Source organism: Symsagittifera roscoffensis, chromosome 5, assembly GCF_963678635.1.
Source record: "Symsagittifera roscoffensis chromosome 5, txSymRosc1.1, whole genome shotgun sequence".
Lineage (NCBI taxonomy): Eukaryota > Metazoa > Xenacoelomorpha > Acoela > Convolutidae > Symsagittifera > Symsagittifera roscoffensis.
Genome location: NC_087066.1, coordinates 35,531,278 through 35,554,267, shown reverse-complemented (window position 1 = coordinate 35,554,267; position 22,990 = coordinate 35,531,278). Strand labels below are relative to the sequence as shown.

General features: G+C 35.4%; 1 protein-coding gene across 3 annotated transcripts; it reads right to left on the bottom strand.

Annotated features, from left to right (window-relative positions):
• Positions 1 to 3,395: 3,395 nt before the first annotated feature.
• On the bottom strand, positions 3,396 to 19,282 carry LOC134845640 (uncharacterized). Of its 3 annotated transcripts, none has more exons than XM_063862653.1 (8): positions 19,166 to 19,282; positions 14,921 to 15,143; positions 14,074 to 14,354; positions 13,382 to 13,587; positions 7,632 to 7,805; positions 5,292 to 5,549; positions 4,669 to 4,790; positions 3,396 to 3,872 (listed from the first exon to the last, which is right to left on the bottom strand). In XM_063862653.1, the coding sequence occupies exons 2-6, from the start codon at positions 15,019 to 15,021 to the stop codon at positions 5,502 to 5,504; spliced, it is 810 nt and encodes a 269-aa protein (XP_063718723.1). In that variant the 5' UTR covers positions 15,022 to 15,143; positions 19,166 to 19,282; the 3' UTR covers positions 3,396 to 3,872; positions 4,669 to 4,790; positions 5,292 to 5,501. The 3 variants fall into 3 exon arrangements, with proteins under 3 accessions (XP_063718723.1, XP_063718722.1, XP_063718724.1); XM_063862652.1 differs by having other exon boundaries at positions 3,396 to 3,869; XM_063862654.1 differs by lacking the exons at positions 3,396 to 3,872; positions 4,669 to 4,790; positions 5,292 to 5,549; positions 7,632 to 7,805 and adding an exon at positions 9,993 to 10,365.
• Between the last annotated feature and the right edge of the window lie 3,708 nt (positions 19,283 to 22,990).

Genomic DNA, 22,990 nt, shown 5'->3' with positions numbered 1-22,990 from the left:
GGCTTTCAAACGAGTGGAAGTTTTGAAAATTGGACTGTTTTTTGGAAGTTTTGACGCTTTTAGCAGAAAAAAAATACCGATTTTGGAAATGCAACTTTTTGAACTAAGACAATTTTTTAAAAACTTTTTGAGTTTTCTTCAAAACTACTCTATCAAATCTGAGATAATAATTTCAATTGAAATAAGCAGGCTTGCAAAATTTCCACAAAAGCGTCTATTCTTTAGGTTTTTTTAAGAGAACATTAGGTCTTGAGGAAAATTTGAAACGCTCAAAAATGTTCTCTTCTTATGTATTTTAGTTATTTTCCAAATAGATCCAAAAAAAAAACAATTTCAACATTCGGCCAAAACCAAATTTTTGAAATTACGCATTTCGTCCCGCATCAGTACAACAATTTCAAAAAATATCAAATAGGTACCTCCAGCTTTAGCTGAGCCCTAGGTGTCCTTCATTGAGTCAAACGGAAGTTTTAGTTAACCTATTTTTTTCAACCTTTTTTTCACTGACTATTGCTTTTTTACGACTATAATTTATCGCAAAGTGTCGTGTCTATCGCAAATGATCTATCGCCTATGTTAATTCATCAAATTAACCAATTTTTTTAATTTTACAATGATTAAAACTGATTTTTAAAAATTTTCTAACTCAATACATCTTGCAATTTTGTGAAATGCAAAAATTATACATAGTGTTGTTGTTTGTTTTCTAATGTATTACATGCAAAATAAATATGGCTGCTTTTAGTTTATATTTCAATTTATTACATGCAAAGTTGTGTCTATTTGCAATTGGGTGAGGAAAAAACTCTGATTCGGATAAGGTTCAATGCATTTCGGTAAAAACCATTATCACATCATTAGGAAATCCTGACAAAAAACTGCAAGATTGTAAGTTGCATAAACCAAGAATTAAAAATTATTTAACGCATATTGAGATGAAAGTCACTATAACACAAAACAAAACGTGTTCCGTTCATTCGTTCGCTGCTCCTCAGAACTTGGTGGTCAGCTTTTTATTTTTATACTCGTCTTTCTTATTGAACAAGTACAAAAAGATGTAGTTTTCTGTGACTAGATTTCGCCGATTTTTAAGCGTTGGAGGTCGAGAGGGCGGGTGCAATAGTCTAATTCTTTCATTTTTTGTTGTTTCACTTTCTGAAGCTGCTTTTTTGTTGTGTTATCGCTAGTGCTTGCGAGACTCAGCTTTGCTTGTGTTATTTGTGGCACCTGATTTTATGTGGAAAACAACAAAAAAACCACCGATATACATAGTCGGAACAAAAATGACAGGAAAATTGGAGGTTTCTAACAAATTAAGGATAACCGTAAACCCAATTTCTTATTTGTTTTTTTACTAACAATTATTTCAACTCTTTGAAATAAAAACACTGAGACAGAGTCCAAGCTAAAATTCATTCCAGAAGCGATACAAAAATATGCAAAAAAAATTAAAATTAAATACGGACTCATATTGAGTTCGAAAAAACTGACTTACCGAAATCAGGTGAACAAGGCACGGAAACAAAGCAAACTATTTCCACGTCAACTCTGAGTTTGAAATAAAAGTAGGAAATCATTCAATTAACGACTTTTGCCACAAAGAAAACCATAGATAAAAAACTTTTTACAGTACCTCATACTAGATCTGGTTAAAAAAATTCGTCAAATAGAAAATAATTTTTCAGCAGAAACCTGGATTTCGAAAATTTTAGAAGCATCAGATTGAACGTCAATAATAGAGAAACAAAAATCAACAGCGTAATTAAAAATTAGTCCCATACAAAAATGTCTAAAAAAAAGCACAGTAATAATCATGACAAGATTGAGTTAAACCCGCAAGGAGAGGATTAGTTGCTTTTAGTCATTGATAGCGAAATTAGTAAAATAAACTTAAAAACCATGATTCTGGATAAATCGAAAATTTAAATGTTTGTAGTTTGTCAACCAGAAACAGGTTCAAATTCTTTTTTAAGATTACAGGTTCTTGAAAAAGATCATAGCCAGCCAAAATATTCGATCTCGCGAGAGTGTTTGACATTTCTGCGACACGGTAAAAGAAATTTTCACGAAGTTTGCTCCGTGTTATCATTGGTATTTTCAAAAAGTCTTGTTTCCCGTTCGATTTAATTCGGGGCACTAGTCGATTGCCCAAAAATTAAAAAAATTTTGCGGCTACTCGTTTTTAAGATTGTTACTCAGCAAAATTAAATCGTTTTTAAAAAAGGTTAGTGAAATTGGCAACAGTTTGCTTTTATTCAAGTAAAAAACATATTTCTCATCATTCAATTTATGTGTTTTCTAACCCCATTTTAAACATCGTAATTGAAATTTTTCTATTATTTAATCTTACATTGGTTTTTAGTCGCAAACTAAACTGGAGATGCATAAAAAATAGTTTATAATTATTTGAAGGAAAAACAAATTATTTCTGATGACATTAATTGTTATTTTACTTCGACGCGAACTTGTTTAATAGTTGACTAGTGTCATAAATTTTGCACATCAACATCCTAAATTTTTTGCAAAAACTTCAAGTCAATTAAAAAACGCCGAACTCGTTGTTCTTATTGAAGTATTTCTGATGAGAAATTGGGGTGACCTAAGCCTTTAATGTGAAATTTCCAAATTGAACATGCATTGCATTGGCATACTTCAAGGTTTGTCAAATGTTTAGTGGTAGGTCACTAAATCGATATATAAGTAGCCAAAATTGGGCAAACCAGCTCAGTTAATTCAAAATACATTACTTAAGTAATTTCTTCAATTGAACCCTGAGAATTTTTGAAGAGGAAAAACGACCAAGATGATATCGCACTTGTCACTCAACCAGCATTCCTGATGCTCCATAAAATTGGGCGCAAAATACCTTTTGTAAATACCATTTTTGGAACTGAGACATTGACCAGTAGCGCTTCAAGTAGTCGGAACAATACTTATTAACTTAGCCAGTCCTATTTTAGAAAAAAAGCGAAGCATCTCAATCTTAACAACATCTGAAACTTATAACTTAGCTCAGAAAAGAAAGCTTAGCTTTTGTTAAGCAAACTGAACACAATCTCTGAATTGGTAACATTTTTTATTGCATTTAAGTCCACTTATGAAATTGTCTACATTTTACTTAACCTTCGCCGAAACTTTATTCAATTCTCAACATAGATTATTTATCGGAACAATTTCTCTGATAGTTCACAAAGCGGGTCACCAAGCTTACTCTTTCTTTCAGAGAGTGAGAATAAGTATAAAAGCATTTTCTAAAATAGAAACATACCCGAGCTTTTTTCAAATTTCATTCTACTCAGCTAAAATTTGCTTTAACTTGCAACATAAAATAAAACGTTTCAATAACTAGTTTTCACCACAAATACCCAAAGCATCACTAAAATAGTTGAGTCAACTATTTCGTTGGATAATCAACGTATCAAACAAAAAATGATTCAAAAACGTTTAAGTAACACCTATTTGATCACAATTAGGGTATGCTGGGCGATAAGTTTTTGATACAAATTGAACTATGCTTAGCGACTGGTATGCTAATTGACATGGCCCCGATTTGTTGCACAAACGCAAACAAAACAGACCATTTTTTACGTAAGTTCTTCATATTGTTCCAATTGTTTCATGGATGTTGTTGTCTTCATTGGTCCATTTCAGCTACGCACTGAGGCAGTCTGTGTATGGACAGAAGTTACTGGGGAGTATGAGCGGAAGAAGTGGTTGTCTAGGGGGTAGCGCACCACTGGATTGGCGGGGTCGAAACCGGCCACTTTTGGGGGAGTGACGAACATTTGGGACATGATGATGAATATGAAGGACACAATCATGATCACCCCCGAGTGGACGAGGAGGGTGAAGCTAAAGGGGGCGTACACCTGCTGACCAAAAAAATCAATAACATAATTGGGAAACTTCGATATAAAAATGTACTCGCATGGCGAAAAACGCATGGACATCAAATGAAAAATTCCTGCCATAAGCGACTATCAAAAAAATGAAGTTTCATATCAGGGGCGGATTTAGGGGGGGGTTTGTACTTTTTTGAGATACCCATGTTTGATGACGGACCCTAAAATTTTTCTAAAGGCGCCTTTGGCGCCAATATACAAACTTTGAGGAGGAGCGCGCGCTAAAAGAAACGCGATTTTTTTGTCAAAATTTTCCAAGAAGTGCCCAAACACTTTTTGACCCGTTTTTTCAAAAAAAAAATTGTCTGCGGTGCAGAAAGTTTGGCCAAAACAGCATCTTTTAAGTACTTTAGGAGAGCCAAAAGCTTTCCTAGGAGAGTCAAAATTTTTTGAAACTCCGCCCCCCTCGAGAAAATCGGAGTGCAGCCAGTATTTAGACAGCCGCGTATTCATACTCGTCAGTATTTAGACAAATACTGTATGAACCAATCAGAATCGAGAAAAGACAAATAATCCAAAATAAATAATAATTATTTATTAATTTCTTCTTTGTCTCGATTCTGATTGGTTTAAACAGTATTTGTCTAAATACTGACCAGTCTGAATACGCGGTTGTCTAAATATTGATATGTAACCGAGAAAATCCTAGATCCGCCACTGGTTCTTATTGTGTTTTTAGCACCGAGCTAGTAATGATTTTTTTGTTCTATTAGTGACTGGTGTCGACTACCACCGTATTACATGCAAAAGAAGTGGGATCACCCACCTGTTTGATGAGTGGCCAGCACGGCCGCGCGTAGGGGGTGCAATTGTACTCGAGGTTGCGGTAGGCCTCGTCCATCACCAGAAACATCTTCTTCCGATTACACGGCATCTCTATCAGATACACTACACAAAACACTACAACGTTTGAACTCAATCAACGCTAGTACAAATTTTTGGCCCATCAAATGAAAAACACCACGAGAGTCAAAACCTATTCATGCAAAACATAGCCAACAGACAGGGAAAAATGTTAATTAAAAAGTGTTTAACTGAATATTTTTGAGCCGGATAACATTTTAACAAGAAATAAGGGATAAAACTGCTTGTTCATGATTAAAAAGCTTATATGAACTCAAAGCTTGATTGACGCTTTGCCATAAAACTAACGCTTTGCCATAAAACTAACAATTAGAGAAAATTGGATCAAGATTTTTTCCGCTGCCAATGTTCAAATTGAAAGTCCATTTTTTCGCACCATTTTACATTTTGCAGAGCGTATTTTGTTCTTTAATTTAGAGAAAAAATGTTAAAAAAACTTGAAAATAAATCAAGAACATGAACGTTTTTAAATTGTTATTCGTATAAAATCGTGCTTTTCAAACTTTGCAATTACTATTGACTAACAGAAGTCATCGGCAGTGGACATGCCAGGCTGGTCATTGAGTTCTCTGCAGCAGGTCATGGGGACATTCCTGGCGGCCATGTTGACTAGCGAGCCGGTGGCTGCTGGCAAAGAGTCTAGCCACACACTGTGTTGCGCCTTCACCTGTCTGGCTCTCCTGTCGTACCATATGCTCATTTTCCAGTCAGATGTGGAATTGAGACCACAGCACTTCAACTCATACTGCACAGTGTCCAGGTAGCCACTTTTGCCATGGTCGACTGTCAAACAAAAGAACACCTTAGTCACTCACGAATCCGAATAGAACACAAAATTGATCTAAAAAATGAATATATAGAGAATAATTCATAAGCAACGATAGACAAGTTGGAATGTTATGAACAGAGTGAGACCTGCTTTATCTCCAGCAGCAGTTATTGATTTCTGATACTCGTGACAATCGTTGATGATAGGCTAAAAGGTTGCAAGTTGAATCTACCGCGCAAAAAAAAACGATTAGGCTATTCCTTCTCATCAGGAACCGATCAGGCTGCGGTAGAACTGAAGCTATTGGTCAAGTTAGAGTTCATCCTCACACACTAACATTACAATGGCAGGGGATCAATCACACAATCGGACGCTCTTAAATTGAACGCCTTACCATTGTGTAAGATGCCTCTAATATAATGATATTCCACTATTTTACTATCGAGCTATATATAGCTTGAAGCTCTTCGAACTCAAAAACCTTTAAGATTATCACTTTTTTCATAAAAGTATTTTGAGAATACTAGCTCCACATACACTAGCGCGAACACGACAAAAAGCAGGACTATAAAGTGCAATAATACAAACAAGACTGCTCGTATCAGGGCAAAGCCCTGAATGTTCCGACTGCCTTTTAAGGTTTATGGAGCAGTAATAACATTAAAAAATTCAATAAAATAAAACAAAAGAAATTTTTTTTCTGAAATGTGAAATTTTTTTAATTGAAAATCATCCCCCCACACGCCATATAAAGAACAAAAGGATAGATTTCGCTCCTTGTAACAAACCAACTATGGCAAATAAGCTTCTTTTAACCAATTTGGAACGATTTATAAGACGGATTAAATCTCCGCTTACGCGTTAATAGCGCGAAATATATCGCGCGTTAATTGTCCCAAATTGGCCAAAATGGCAATCTTTAAACCCCCGTAACTTTACGAAAAATGATCACAGGTAAAATATCTTTTCAAATTTGAGCTCAGGACAACAATACCTTTCGAATGATATAAAAAAATTCCGTCAAAATTGGCTAGTTAAAAAGTCTTCAGAAATTTGTCTGAAGAAAAAAAAACCCACCCCGAGCACAAATATTCCGTTACTTTCGTATCGAAAGTCGGAACAACTAGAAATAAGCCTCGATTCGTAAAAATTCGGACCCGCGCATTGGAGATTAAGAATCTCACAAACTAACCACTAAGCCACGGAAGCTTAAAAGGTACCAATTACTAGCCACCAATAAAGCAGAGAACAGATGCTATGCAATTTCCAATACTACAATGAAACTTCCAAATAAGTGAACAGTTTTAATGAACAGTTTTATTAGCGAGTTAGGTTGGGAAAAAAGAAGGTTCATAATAATACACTAAGCTGATCGCTAGTGAACAGAGTAAACTGCTTGCTTCAATTCAATTTGGAGAGTTGTAATAGGACGAAATATATTGCGCGTTAATTATAAATTTTTTTAACCATAGTGGTCTTTGAATCATCTTTGAATCCCCTATTATTTAGGAACTAGTAGTGGCAGGCGAAAATTGCTATTTATTTTGAGATTTTAACATAAATGTCATTCAGATATCTTTTCGAAAATTTATAAAATTTCATAAATTTACAAACATTTTGCGGAAAATTCAGCTAGTTAAAAAACTTGTCTGGATAAAATCAATCCACCCGAGCAAAAATATTCCATCTTTTTCTTCAAATGTCGGAAAAAAAGATATCAGAAGTCAAACCACTAAATTCAAAATTGAGCGCAAAAAATTTGAGCTTGATTCTGAAAAAAAGCAACCAAATTAGAGTGCTAATTTAACCATCACATGGCATCAGTTATTCCATGCCTCCAAGGATGCCAGTTTGCGGCACAGAATAACTAAGATATATGAAGTGAAGCTGTACTATAAAAACCCTAAATAGCTCAACTAACTGATAAGTTATCTGCATAGACTGTAATCAACGCAGACTTCAAGTCTTAAGCAAGCACGTCGCCCAAAACTTACAGATATATAACAGAGAAATAACTGATGTGTAAAAATCTGTAAATTGGATTTTAATCAAATTTTTAAAATTTTTGTGTGATTGATTGCATGGGAATAACTCACAATTCCACCAGAGTCGACCGGTTGGTGCATGCATTGCTGCTCGCTGAATCCGTCGGGTGGCGGGTAGTCAGGTCTCAAAAACACATTCTCGTTCCCTGGAAATGTTCTGGATGGCTTCGGCCCCGCATCCCACTCATACACGTATTGCGCTTTCAGATTCCCGTAGAGCTCACCCTGCAAAAAAACTAAGCGGCTTTAAATACGAATTTTGCTTAAATGACAACAAAAATTTGCGAAAAACACGAAGTTAAAGTAACAAGTTCTTAATCCGCCGAATGAGTTCCATTAACCATGTAAAACAAAAACTCAAAATTTATCTTAACATAAGCATCAAACAATAGTTTCATTCGAGGTAAATCAATTTGGAAAAAACTTCTCACAGAGGAAAAGCTGTGCTTTGCAAACACCAGCGAGAACACGACAAAAAGCAGCTCTATAAAGTGCTAAAATTAAAAGTAGAAATAAGCCTAAACAATTCGGCTAAGTCTCGTATTCGATCAACAACCTAGAGATTATGAGTTTCCCACACTAGTCACTCAACCTCGGACGCTTAAAAAATCACAAACACTAGCCAGAAAAAAAGCAGAGAACATATGATACGAAATTTCGAATGCTACAGATCGTGATTATAGCGAAAGTGCCACCAAATAAGTGAACACTTTGAATGAACACTTTTATTTGTGAGTTAGGTGCGAAAAAAAGTTCGTACTAAAATACACTAACGACCGCAAGCTCGCTATGTAAACAAAGGAACTATCATTTATAAAAAGTTGGTCAAAAGTTATTTCTATTTCAATCTGCTGAAAAATCTGCAAAAAATCCACTTTTGAAGTCAGCCCCCACTTTAAACGCCACTTGCAATTGCTCGCAAAGAGCGCAAACAAAATTCATTTTATTATATGAACATGAACTGAACCAAAAACTTATAATTGAAAAATCAAGCCGCCAAAATAAAAGTTTGAGCATGAAAAGTTTTCAAGACTTTACCTCAACTAGTTACCCATTTCATGTAGAAACTAAGAAACTTTGTACATGAGCAGTAAGAAATTCTTCGTGTTAGTTACCTAAAATCTAAGGAAATTTGATATTTCGACCAGCCATATAGCACACAGGGACGCCATCGATTGCCTTGGTTACATGTTTTGTGCGGATGTTTTTTAAAAGTGATTTAATATTATAAAATCTAAGCTCCTTCTCTCGTTGTTATCTTCAATTAAATATTCTTCTGCAGTTTGGAAAGTAAAAATTAATTTCAATCACAGAAACAACCAAGTCAACTTTTTCAGCTCATAATTCGAAAGATAAGCTAGTTCATTATATGAAACTTCAGAAACAGTGTAACGCGCGGCGCTTTATCCCGCAGAATTATTTACGCGTGGCGCTTCATCCCGCACTAAAAAATTGTTTCTGCATTGAGGCAAGCTAATTGGTCTTATCAACTCCATACACGACTCAAATTACAACACTTAAACAAGAATAATTAAAGGACAGTCAAAACATTCAGGGCTTTGCCCTGATACGAGCAGCCTTGTTTGTCTTTAAGCTCAGTTATCATCTGTCCGTTTGTGTCAAGTACAAGCGGGAAAATGGCAAAAACAAAGTGAGGAAAAGAAAAAGTAATCCTTGAAAATTTAAACACTGATTTGTTCCGGAATCAAACATCCGACCTGGATATAAGGAGTCTCACATCCGCGCATATGCGGTACGCTCTCTTGGAACCCGGGTTGATGTCCATAGAAGAAAAATGCTTATCATACAGTTTCATATAAGAAGTCTATGGAAAAAATCCTTATCATAGAAAATTCATACAAAATTTTAAGTGTTTTAAAAATTTTCAATAAACATTTTTGGTCTAATTGCATTTTGACGATTTCTGGTCATTAGAAAAATTTAAAATTTTTGAAAAAAAGGTTTATCATACAATTTCATATTATGGAAAAATGCGTATTTTGCTATTTTCATACACTTAATTTTTCTCAGTGAAATTGTATAAAAGAGTATGATAAGCATTTTCTTCATTTATGAAAATTGTATGATTAACATTTTTTGTCAACCCGGGAAGTAAACTAACACTAACCATCAATAAAGCAGCAAGAGTTGCTATTAAATTGTCTATGGTTAAAAATTTACCAAAAGTGCCACCAAAAAATGAGCTTTTATTTGCCACTTAGGTTAGAAAAATTCGGCTTGTGTTAAAATTCAAATACTTAGATTTGCACGCGAGTTAACAACTTCGCTGCCTTTGCGAGTATTTTTCATGTGCGGTATATTCGGCTATATTGGGAGAAAACAATGAGTGTTTTATATAGCTTCAATTCTTTTTATTTTGACAGTCTATGATTTATTGAAAATCTTGTCGACATCAATAACGGATCCTCAATTTGAACAAATAGACGTGGCAGAGATGGTCTTTTCCTCCTTTTCCGTCGACAACCTTCATGAGATTAACCTAGGTCCTCTGCAGCATCTCTAAGCTCTTATAAACTTGATTTTGGAACTACTTCGCTACATGCATCTTTTTTGTATCCAGATTGTTACAAACTGCCCTCTTGCGCATGATGTTAGATATACTATCCAAGTAGCGGACTGGGTGAATTGTCTTTCACAGCTGATGTGATTAAATTAACTCTCCCCTTATACATCCTTGTCGAGTGAATGGCTCCATCGATTTCTCGATTATTTGATGCTCCAGACTAACTTGGTCCCATCCTACGTCCTTGCAAAGTTTCATCCACTAAATTGATTGATTCGTGACATTTTCCTACAACTAATACCTTCATCACAATTACAATGGTCATTAATTTTGAACATTTTAAATATATTACATTTTCCCCCAGAATTAATCATATGAAGTCGTTACTGAAGCGTTTAGTGTACTCGCAAACATTTAATCGGTTGAATTTCCTCTACTGAACACAGATATTACTTAAACTGCGAAATCAAGATCTTAATATGAAGCAGAAGTAAAAGACTTCAGTCTACACAATCAGGTATTCGACTAGCCAGAAGATATAAGCATCTGAGTTGACACCTCTGTTGCACTAACAATTTCAAGCTTCAGTTGTCCACTAATAGAACCAGCAAGTCACGTCAATCAAAACTAAATTCCGACAAACAACAAAGCTAAGATATAGTACGGGTTGCAGGAGACTTTCGTCATTGTGTATTCCGATCACTTTCAAAATTTTAACATGCCAACTACGAAAATAGGATATGCAGATTTGACGAAGACGATCGAGTGAAAAATGTTGACTAAACAAATACTAACTGACCGCTCTGATCTGTTACACAGAGGCGAAGCTTCGCGTCATTTGCGATAAAAAATGAATGACTGTGATTACCAGCAAATGAAAAGACAACTCAAAAATCATTTTTTTTGTCAAAAAAGTTATTAGCATTGCAAAAAGGAGAAACATTTCCGGATCAAAATTACCTGCACCATAATAAAATTTTTAAAAATCTTTCAAAATGCTGAAAAGAAACTGAACCATTCTGCGGACCTAAGCCGACAAAAATTAGCAGACACGAAAGTATAAAATATTCGAAAACTTGTAGTTTCCAAAAAACAGGTCCCGAATGGAATGGAACTTCTGGGATTTGTCGTCTAAAGCATTTGGCTGTAACCACAGCGCCAAATCCCCAGAATACTCCTTAAATTTAAAATTAAAAAAATAACAAATTCCAATTTTAATGAAAAGCATGGAAACACAAAAAAAAATTGGCAAAAATTATTGGAACTAAATTATTTGCCACACACCAGAATACACTGAAATGTTTTTATTAAGTTTTTAATTTGAGTTAGAAAAATTCACAATTTCTAAGCAAATTCGGTGCTGCGGCAACTAAGCTGACTAAAAAAAGGCGGCAAACAGAAGTCCGACATAAGTTTTTGATGCGCGGACAATTTTCCGCTTACAAAAAAAAACAGATCCTGGCAGGATTCGAACAAATGACATTCGTCTTTATTGGAAGATGCATTAACTCTTCACCACATTCGCAAGCTAACATATGACTTTTGATTTCATATGAACCAAAAGTAAAATGATTCAAGTGATTCTGTTAAACTAGTTGTTAACCCAATAAAGTATATATTCCGGTTTGATAACGCTTGCTAATCGCAGGCGTAAAAAACTACCAATTATCACATTTTCTGAACCAATTTTGTGACTAAAAGGAGAACGGTGAGTCCAGGAAGAGTCAACAGCTAAAGATATTATATTAGATGCTATTTTTATGAAGTCGAGAGCCTAATTTTTTTTGGAATTTGGAAAATTCTACAGCTTATCTCAAAGATTTTTTGAAAACTAGAAACACTTTTTAAGGCCAGTATTTTTAGTGAATTTCCTGAAATCAATTTTCCAAAACACAAAAAAATGATAGTTTTACAAATTTTCTTACAAAAAAAAGATAGCCGCTTTGTCCTTAAAAGGTTAATAAGGTAAGTAAAAAGAAAAAAAATTTTGCTATGTGCGGGAATCATAAATTCAACCAGGACATTACGAGTCTCAACTCGCATATGCGCCGCCATGGCCCCTTGCCAATAGCCTAAAACTAGGCCGGAATAAACCAATTAGAACAATGCTAGTAAATTGCCAACGTTATGCAGCAAAAAAGCCACCAAATGAGCTTTTTTAATTGCGAGTTGCCCTCTCGGCCACCAACGCTTGAAAACCGGAAAAAAAAGAATAACAAATACAGCAGCTGCATATGCTAAAAAGAATTGTCGATGCGATGCAGCAAAAGTGGAACCAATTACAAATAGACACAACTTCGCAAGTAGTAATTTGCAATATAACCAACTAAAAGCATCATTATGGACTTGAAAAAATTGTGAGATGTATTGAGTTAGAAAACTTCTGAAATCCAGTTTTTATGATTGTTATGTTGTTTGAAACAAATAGCTTTTCTCGGTTCATTTGATGAATTTAAAATGTATCATCTGTGTTCACTTAGTACAATTCGAATGTCAAAGCACACGCTATCAAAAAGCCGTAGAAGCCCTAAAATGGGCATCAATATTTGCGACTTCGGCTAGAAAAAAAAAGAAAATTCGTGGTATAACACAAACGCTCACTAAAGTTCGCTAGTAACAAAAAGACTTAACTATGGATAAAAATATTGTCTTCTGATTTTTTTCAAATGTTTGAATAACCTAAACTTTCGAATTTCGGAGAAAAAAATAGATGAAAAAACTGGATCAATAGGTAAAATTTTCATTTCGATGGGAAATCTGTTAGTTAAAATCCATTTTCGAAATTAGGAGTCGGCCACGTTTTCCGTTACCTTTACACTTTCGCTGCTCGGTGAAGGAGTTTTCCTTCCTTTTAACAAAGGAAATGAAGTGAACTTGAAAAAAAAGTCAAACCGCGAAAAAGTAAATTAGAGCCTGAACAAGTTTTAATAATTTTTCTGAAAAAAAAAACGTTCACGACCTATAAATGAGTCTGAACTACGTTTATCGACTTTTAAAAAGACGAACTCAGAAATCCTAATATTCCTGAAAGAAAGGCATGAATTTCGGCTTTTGGTCAACACGGGAGCTGAGCACGTATTTTCGAGATTTGGCTAAAGTGAAGTATAAAAAATTGATTTGAAATGATTGTTGCTAGTTTCAGTTTTCAGTATTTTGTAGCCAAATTTTTTTGGTAGCTTTAATAACATATCAATCATGAGATGAAAAGTGAAGCATTCTCTTTTCTGTATTTACAATTGGTTCGAAATTGAATAATGCTTTATCTAATGCAACTAACATATAGACTGTTGGGGTCTGTTGCCGGCAGTCCGACCGTGATGAGTTGGGTGCAGTGGGCGTATATGAAGGAGATGACAGCCATGAGAAACACTATGAGTTGCATGACCACATACATGAACTTGTTCGCCTCGTTCTTTTCCCACTCCCTCGTCAACTCCAGATTCCTGGGATCAGTTCTCGAGAACAGAACGTCCTTATGGGCCTCTACAAACACACACACACACACACACACACACTCTAAGTCAGTAAAATGTTGAGTGAAGAGGTTCTTCACTCTATAATTTATAGACACACAGCCAAACTTCTCTCCCTGGAAAAATTCGTTAGTTTACAATGTGTTAGTTTTCAAAATGTTTCAAAATATTCTTTTCACAGAATCCACTGTGCACAAACTTGGAAAAAAACTCTTTTTCTTGCTACAGAAAAAATTCTTGTCACACTGATATTGGTAACAGATACTGAAACGTTAATCGAAAAAAAATTGCGACAATAATCAAATAAAAATGTTTTTTTTTGTTAGAAAAACAGGTTTCATTTTCTTTAAAAAACAATCGATTATGATCGATTATATAGAGATTTTATTGCTTAAAAATAGAAACCCATTATAATCGATTTTTTAAATAATTTTTTTTCTACACCTCGATTGGTTTCATGATTGTATTTAAGTGACCGCTACACTAGAGCACTTACGCTCTGGTTTTTTGAAGTATGCTTTGAGGGTTACGATAGTGAGAACTAGCAGGCAACATGTTAATCTGATCACCCAAATGAGTCTATTCAGCAGCACCTCAGTCTGTTCAACAGTGATGAAGGCGTAGTTCTGTGACCCCTCGAAGAAGGTGACAAAGCAGAACACATACACTCCGTAAACAATGAACACGAGGTTGATTATTCCGAAGAACTGTGTGTACCTCTCGCACTTGTCAGCCACGAAAGCGTCGAACCGCTGCTCGGCCGTTTTCTTCACAAAGCTACAATCAACACAGCGCTGCAATCTTCCCTTACAGCTGTTTCATGTCGCATCCAATGAAGTGCTCACTTTTTGTGGTCGCAAAATTCATTTCTTATCTTAAACTTTCTTTTGAACCCCTTCTGACTACTTCTTTCAAACGGTCAAATAAGCCCCATCATTTATTCAACCAAAATCCTATTTAAACAAAAACAGCTGAAAAAGCCTGTTTTCCTTAAAGGAAACACTTTTGCGAAACTATTTTTGTTATAAAACAGGCCCCTTTGGGGGGCTTAAAAAATCAGAGTTGTAACTTTTGAAAAGTCGCCAATCAAGTTAATTCACTAAACTAAAATGGTTCAATTTTCACTAGTCCTAAATACATTAACTCACCAATCGAACTGAATGGGCCAATATTTAAAGAAAAAGCAACAAGAGCAATATCTTTTCAGTTGGTCACTCCTTATCGAACATGATCGAATGTTACCTTATCTTCTTACCTAAATTCGTACGCAAGGCTATACAATGACTATTTTTTTTAGTGCATTATCCATCATTATACATGTACAAAATGAGCAGCTATCTTACACATTGTTCGGCTTCTGCAACACATCCGTGTCGAAGCGATGTCCAGTGAGTCTGTTTGGTCTGTTTGCATTTCTCTCCGTCACCCCTCCCGTCTCGTCCATCGCACTCAGCAGCACAGTCGCATCCAGGGACTTCTTGCCGTCGAAGAACTTCCCACTGAACGCCTTCTCTATCTCGTGCTCCTGCTCCTCGTCCAGGTCCGGCTGCTGTCTCGGAGCTCTTCCTGAACCACACGAATAAACAACAAAACTAAGCCGTTACAGCATCCAGATGCTTTGAAAGATTAAAAACAAAAAAAAAACAATCAAAATCAATTCAGTGAAAGTTTTCATAAGTTCGGCAGGCATGTCATGTCAAAGCATCGCAGTACAAGTCTAGACGCAATTAATTATTGTGCCGTAACGTAGTGGCAGTGATGCTAGTTTAAGAATCATGTGGTCATTGCGGGTTTAAAAAGGCTTCTGATCTGCAAGTAAGTCATAGCTTAGTTCAGCTTAAAAAAACCTCCTATTTTGATCTTCAGCTGATCCTTGAATGTTGCACTTTGATTTCTGATTCAGCAATAATTCCAAATTTCAGCGCAGAGACAAAGCTGCAAACACCAGTGAAAAAGACAAAATACAGGCTAGCCCTAAAAAGCAGCAAGAGAAGGAAAATCCGAAAACATTCACTTAGATAACTTGACACAAAATCGACATCAAAAATTAGCATCTGATATTGTTATCAATGAGACTAAATATTTAGCCTGAAATCAATTTGGAATGGTTTCTGAGCTGGATAAAACCACCGCTTACACATTAACAACAGGAACTAAATCGCGCGCCAATTATTCCACTATGTTAAAAATGACATTCTGTATATCCCCCATAAAATGACAAAAAAACAGGTGAAGCTTAACACCTTGCACATGATAGAAAAAATACGTCCGACGTGGTTAGTTCATAAATCGATCATTGTCCAAAGAAAAAGAAAAATCATCAAGAACGAATATCAAAAGTTCTTCGAAAGCTCGAAACACAAATACTCTAAAATGGCATGGCGACAATTCGTCGCAAGCGACCATTCGTAGCATTTGTAAAAAGCGACAATTCGCAGCGCGCGACGACTCGTAGCAAGCGACAATTAGTAGCGGTAAAAGCTTTGACCAGATCAAAAGAAAATAGAACGAAGGGTTAAACTAAAAAACTTAAAATCAAAATTGAAAGAGAGGCCTTCAAGTTGATTGAGAATATTATTGTTACTATGATGTTTAAGGAGTTCAACTGATCTGGCTTGACTTTTTTGCCACCTTGGCGGCACTTCCTCTAGCAACTATTTCGCCAATTTGTTCTCCGACAGACTCAGGAATTTGTTCTCCGACAGACTCAGTTCTTTTCTCAGGAAGTGGATAAGTTTGCGAATGGAGGGGTGAGCACACCCCATCCCAATCTGGAAGGCCATATGCTATTCCTCTACCGTATTGTTGGTTTTCTGTCTTCCATTTTTTGCGTTTTCCAACTGGTTTCAGAGTGAAATAGGAAATTGCCCGACCCCTTTGCATCCTCGGAGGATAATTCCAACCCAAGTTGATTCAAAATAATCGACGCGATCAAATCAAGCGGACTCGCCATTTTGGTCGGAAATTTCAGAGCACAAAGCAGTCATGCCGATTTTAAAGTCGAGCTCAGGTATCAGTGCCAAAGCAACGAATGACTTTAGAAGCATGCGTGTTTTTTCATCTTCTCGATACACTGGTGCTAATCCAATCTCTTAAACTTTGCGCCAATTGTCTTGAGTCAACTGAAAAAATCATCCTTTTATAGTTACTTCATTGAATACTTCCTGAAAAGCGTTAATTGAAGCCTTCTTAAAATCTACCACAAGTCCTTGGTTCATTTTTTCAACTGTCTGAAGGCCCGAATGTAATGTTCTTCACTTTTGTTTTGGAGAAGAAAGAAAACTAATGGAACAGATTGATCGTTAACCGCCGTATGGATTGTAAAAATTTAATTAAACAACGCGGGAAATGCTTTAATGTCCCATCTGCATGCCAGACTGTTTCTTTCCGAAGTTTCTAAGTTCTCGTCGGTGGCAAATATTAACATTCGGTCTTTTTCATCCAACCCCGAATGAAAAACGAGGAAATTATCCCCCCTCAGGGTCCTGCTCAACTCCAAACGCACGGCAATCTCTTTAATTGAGTGGGGAGGGCGGAATTAGTTGCTCGTTGTCGCTGAACATTTCTGGCGAGGGACTTGTACTTAAAAAAACTAACAACAGTTTCGAGGCATGTCCCCAGCGTTTTCCACGTCAATGATACCGGGAGGCTCCAATGTTCTTTTTCCCTTTGGTTTGATCGCAAGTTTAACCCTGAAACTTAATAACAGGCGAAGAAAAAATGTTTGACCCCCCCCCCCCCCCCAAAAAAAAACACCCCTGGTCTTTAAAAAACTAGCATGTTTGAGAGATTATACTTTTTTTTTCAACTGGGTGTGGTCAGTTTCCCCAACAGAAAAGCACGCCTTGCAGTAGTGCTAATTTAACGCTTTAAAACAAATTAAAACTAGAAAAATTCTTAATTGTGAAAGTTAAGTTCGCGCACGTGTCAAAAATTTTGAGCTATTTACTAACTTTTTACTTCTTCCTCGCATGGAATATTTTCGTGACCATGTATTCCAGACGAGCTGACTAATTCATCTGCGATGGTGGCAACAGACGCATTACACGGCCTCTTCACACATAGCCAGCTGGATTTATCAGTTATTTTGTTGTGGCGGTTTAGATTCAAAAATTCTCCATCGTGGACAAGATGCTGTTTTCCTCGCTCACTCAAGACAAAATTTAAGCGCATATTGGGATCAGTAAGTGTAATGATTTGCCAGAAGAAAATGAAACTAATGAACTGAAATAAAGGAGTTTTAGATGCTCCTAACGTTTAACTACTCTTTCTAATTCATTTCAATTTGGTATTCAATTCAAAACTAGTGCTAAGTTGAAAATTTCGATCGCTCGTTGAATGTTATTTCCCTCCAAAACACCGCAAAACATTTTGCTCAATTCACATCATTTTTAATCCACCAATTAGCAATTAATCGTGCTGCTAATTGTCGCTAGCTACAAAATGACGCTTGGTGCGAAATGCCATTTAAAAACGCTGCGAATAGTCGCTTGCGACCAACCGTCTCTTGCGACAAATTGTAGCCTCGCGCTGTAGAATATTATTATTGAAAAGTGTTTAAGAACTTTTGGGACCAATTTGAAAAGATATAAACGCGTAAGCACATTCGTTAATTTGCCGCGCTCAAACAAGTCGGACTTACACGTTACCCATCTAAGATAAAAGCCGAAAAGCTCAGAAAATCAATTTGATGGACCGGGGCTGACAAAGTTTTGGGAATTAATTTTATATTATAACTTTTTGGCTCTTTTTTCTTTTCCCACATCACATGAGCTTCAATTTCAAGTGTAGCGAGTGGTTTACGAGGTTGATTATCAAGACCAAATAAGTTTATTGTGGCTTAATTAGTCTTTATGTAAAATTTTAAAACAATCTGACATTGTGGTCAACAAACATACTTGTAAAAATTTGCAGGTGGGGGAAAAATGAAAGAGCCAATTTTTTTAAACTTATTTATTTATCATTTTGGTATTTTTTTTAGATCGAGATTTTTCTATGATTGTTTCGTCCGACATTAAGTCCTCTGAGTAAAAAAAATCTATCAAACATGCGGATAAGACTAATTTATCACGTTCAATGAAATTGCCGCGAAAACAACTAGACACTATCTGCAAACGGAAATCTGGAACTGGATATTAAATCAAACAAGAAAACACATCGAACTTAACCGATTTGTTTGCATTTTCCAAGAACCCAATGGATACGCCTACGATTCAAGGTGGAAAAAACAACGATCAAAATACTGCTTCATCAATATAAAAACTCGAACTGACAATGTTTGGTATAACCACTAATGATGATTCTGCAATAAACTTCGTATACACCAAACTGCGAAAAATATTTTGTTTTTTTTTTGGTTCGAGGCCGAATCCAGCTAGTAAAAATAACTTTGGATCAAAGTTTCAAGCTAGACTTAAGTGAAGAAAAAGCTAAGCCAATTTATCAAAAACGGCTTTTGCAAAAAGTTGATCTGGAAAACATTATCTAAAAGTAGATAAATCTCTTCTGCCAGCAAAAAGACTCAACATCACCTGGCAACGTGGTTCTATTTAATATAATGCAATCTAGAAATTAATTGAACTCTCAACTAGCCACTTGTCTTGTATGTCATTGTCTTCTCTGAAGTATCCAGATCACGTGATTTCTCAGGCTCGTCGTTCTTCGTCGATTTTTTCTTCTTGTACTTACTCTTTGCCATTTTACACCTATCTGAAAAACTTAAAACTATCCAAAGTTGCAATCTGTGCTTTAAAAACACCAACTTTTTTTCAAAACTCAGCAGCAATGATTAGACGTATCTGAAAGATTAGTTCTCAGACAGATGAGCGAACAAGCGACAGCTGAGTTTATGAACTCGCCAAAATCCGATCGAAAATTTTTTGATTTAGCCAAACAACGTTTAATCTAGGTTATAATAACGAAGGGTATAATCGCCAAAACAAGTCATTTTTACTCAAATATAGCACCCTTTTTTAGTAATTGAAAAAGCCAAAAAATGTGTTTTCGGGTGATTGTTTTTGGCCCGAATTTCGCAAAACAAATTGCGCCATAATAATTCTGCTGAAATTTTAAGCACTTTGTATTCATCCACCTAAACTCAACCTAATTAGAGAAAAAACGCGTTTGAAATTCCAAGTTTTATATTTTTTGTCCGGATAATTTAAATCAGCATTGTATTTGTTACAAAAATTTTCGGTTTTGAGACAATAAGCCACCTGCTTCGAATAATTAACCGTACATTTGAACATGACAGAGTAAAACACTGATCCCATCTTGAAAAACACTTGCAGGGATGGATCTTGGATTTTCTTTCATAGACAGCTCATCTTTCATAGACAGTCTTAAAAAGTATTTGGAATAAATTACCGAAGGGCAATTAAGCCGAACAAAACTGGGTCGAACCCTGTTCAGCCGAACACAAAACTAGTGTCCAGAAAAATTTCAAGCTACTAAATTTTAAAAATTTTTATGACTTATCCGTATTGACACGCATAAAAAAGCATAAGAACATATTTTGCCCATAAAACTACCCAATATAAATTGACTAATCGGATATAACTTTAGCTGAAAACGTTTAATTTATTTTAAAAAAGGAAAAAAGAAACAAAAAATAAACACTTTTTAAAATCAGACTTGTATGTTCAAAAATTATGAAACTCGCAATTTTACTAAAAAACGGTTTAATTCAAAGTAAAATCAAGGCTTAGGAAACAAACCAAAGAAACTGTTGATTTAAGAAAACTATTTAAAATTCTAAGAATATGAGCATGAGAATACACCATTCCTACTAAGATCAACATACTATGAAAAAAAAAATTTTCAGGGGAAAAAGTTAGTACCCGACTGCAATAGCCTTACTGATCGCAAGGGTCGCAAAAATATCCATAACGCGAAAACTGGAAGGCTTGGGAAGCTCATTATTTCAGCCAAACTCGGAATAATTTGATGTATAAATTGAAATATTGGAAAACTTTTAGAGATACATCCATATCTATGAAACTAGAAATTTTGAGAGCCTTCGCAATTTCAGTTCAAATTTGTGGCCCTATACATGGTTCTAGAAACCGGGAAGTACATAACCCAAGAAAAAAACAAAAACATAACCCAGAAAAGTTTCGAAATGAAATGATTTATCGTAAGCGAATGCTGGATATATTTTACTAAAACATCAATATCTCGAAAACTTATAATCTAGCGAGTCTCATAGAGTCAGTCTGAGTTGCAGCACTATATACAATATACAGAGTTATAAAAACAGGTATGTTTCGCAATAGTCATATATGCCTTAATTAATAATAGTAGATGAAAAGATGAAAACTAAAGCACGGCGAAATAGGCCATTGCTTAAACATGCAAAACTCTTATGTTAAGTCGGCGGAATTATTTGATTAATAACACTAAAAAAGCGAATTAGGCTGTTTATTACAAGCTAAATAAAACCTTCAAAAAACTTGAAGCATTGTACTTATAGTGATCAAAAACTACTATGGTTTTTGACCGGATACATTCGTCTGGCCACAGATAATTGACATGGAAAACGACAATGCTCATGTTTATGTCAAAATTTCGTTGCCATTTGCTTTTAATAACCAGATAGGCCCCAAAAAACTTAAAATTATGCATTACTAAACAAAGAAATAAACTTAGAAATCAAAACTGAGTAGTAGGCATTTGCCCACCGGTAACGCTGGGCGCGGGTATGATAATAGGGCTCTTTTCCAGTCCCCCCCCCTTTGATTTTTTCTGAAATTCATTAAAGGAAAGTCTATAGAAAATTACTTTTCATTTTGAAAAAAGCATTAAAACGTGTCAGCATGAAAAGGTGAACAAATTTACACAAGATTAAAAACATGCAAAATGTCATGTGAACAATTTTTGATCAGCTTTGTTTTGCTTTTCTACTAAGGGGGTGGGAAACTGGAAAAGAGCCGATAGACAAAAAAAAATTGAAAAGCACAGCATTTATCCATGCTCATAAAAAATGTTAAAAGCACTAAATTTTTAGTACAAAAATAGAAAAAAAAGACTACAAAAATGAAACACAGAGGCCAAGCAGACCGCATCAAATGCGATACAACACAAGTGGAGACTTAGCAGCTAGTGAACAGAAAATGAGATGGAAACAATTAATCCAAAGTGAAAACACTTTTTCAGGTAATTTAGTTGAAAAGATTACTGTCTGAAAACAGACTCCACCTAATCAAAACTATGGTAGTTTTTTCAATTTTCAAGAAATTGTGCATGTTTACCATTCCTACTAAATTGAGGATTCTGTGAACAAAGTAACTTACCGGGTGAAGTGTAGTACCCGACTGCCAAACCCTTTATAATCCCAAGAGCCACAAAAGCATCCATAACTCGAAAACTGAAAAGCCTAGATAGCTCAATATTTCAGCCAAAACTCGAAGTAACATGATGTTTAATGTATAACTGAGAAAATTGTTAGAAATAATACATCCATATCTTGGAAACTCCTAAAACTGAGAGTTCTAGCAATTTGAGTTCCAACTTGTAGCCCTATAAATAGTTATAATAACCGAGAGATACATGAAAAAAAACATAACAACCCAAAATGTTCCGAAAAGAACAGATTTATTGTATTACGGAAGTTCTGGAAATATTTTACTAAAATATTCATATCTCGAAACCTAATAGTCTTGCGAGTCTCATAATGTCCGTCTGAATTTGCAACACTATAACACAGAGGCAAAGCAGAGCTTCGCAGCACTTGCGAATAACTTCACAGAAACTGGAAAGTTACGGCAGATGATTTGTATCAGCTGAAGCTCATTAGCAGCCCATAAAAATGGAAATCAATTACCGAGCGGTAACAAAGGCGACAAACTTTGGGTCGAAACTTGTTGAGCCGAAAACAATACTGTTGTCATAATCATGTAGTCAGAGCCGATTACTTCTGAAATATATCCAATATAAACATGCAAAATAAAGCACAGCCAGATAATCCATTGCTTAAACATGTAAAACTTTAATGTTAAGCCAGCGAAAATAATAGGACAAAAAACTATTATGACAAAATAGAGAAATCTCCTGTTTAAGACCAGCCAAACAAAAACCTCAAGAAACTTGAAGCATAGTCCTTAAAATGATCAAAAACTTCTGCGATTCTCGACCGTACACATTCAACTGACCACATATAATTATCATGAAAACTAGCGTCTAACGCTTATCCGAAGCTTCGAATTTTAAACATTTCATAAAAAACCGCATATATTGGAAATAAGATCTCCATCCTTTAAGTGTATTCTGACAGCACCCAACTACAGGGTTCATACTTACATAAATTGCAGAAGTTTTAATTCAAGTTTTTTATTTAAATTTTGAAAAAAAAAAAACATTTTCCGAAGCTATACTTAAGTTCTTCGAAAAAGTTCTTTGAAATGAGCTAAGAAACT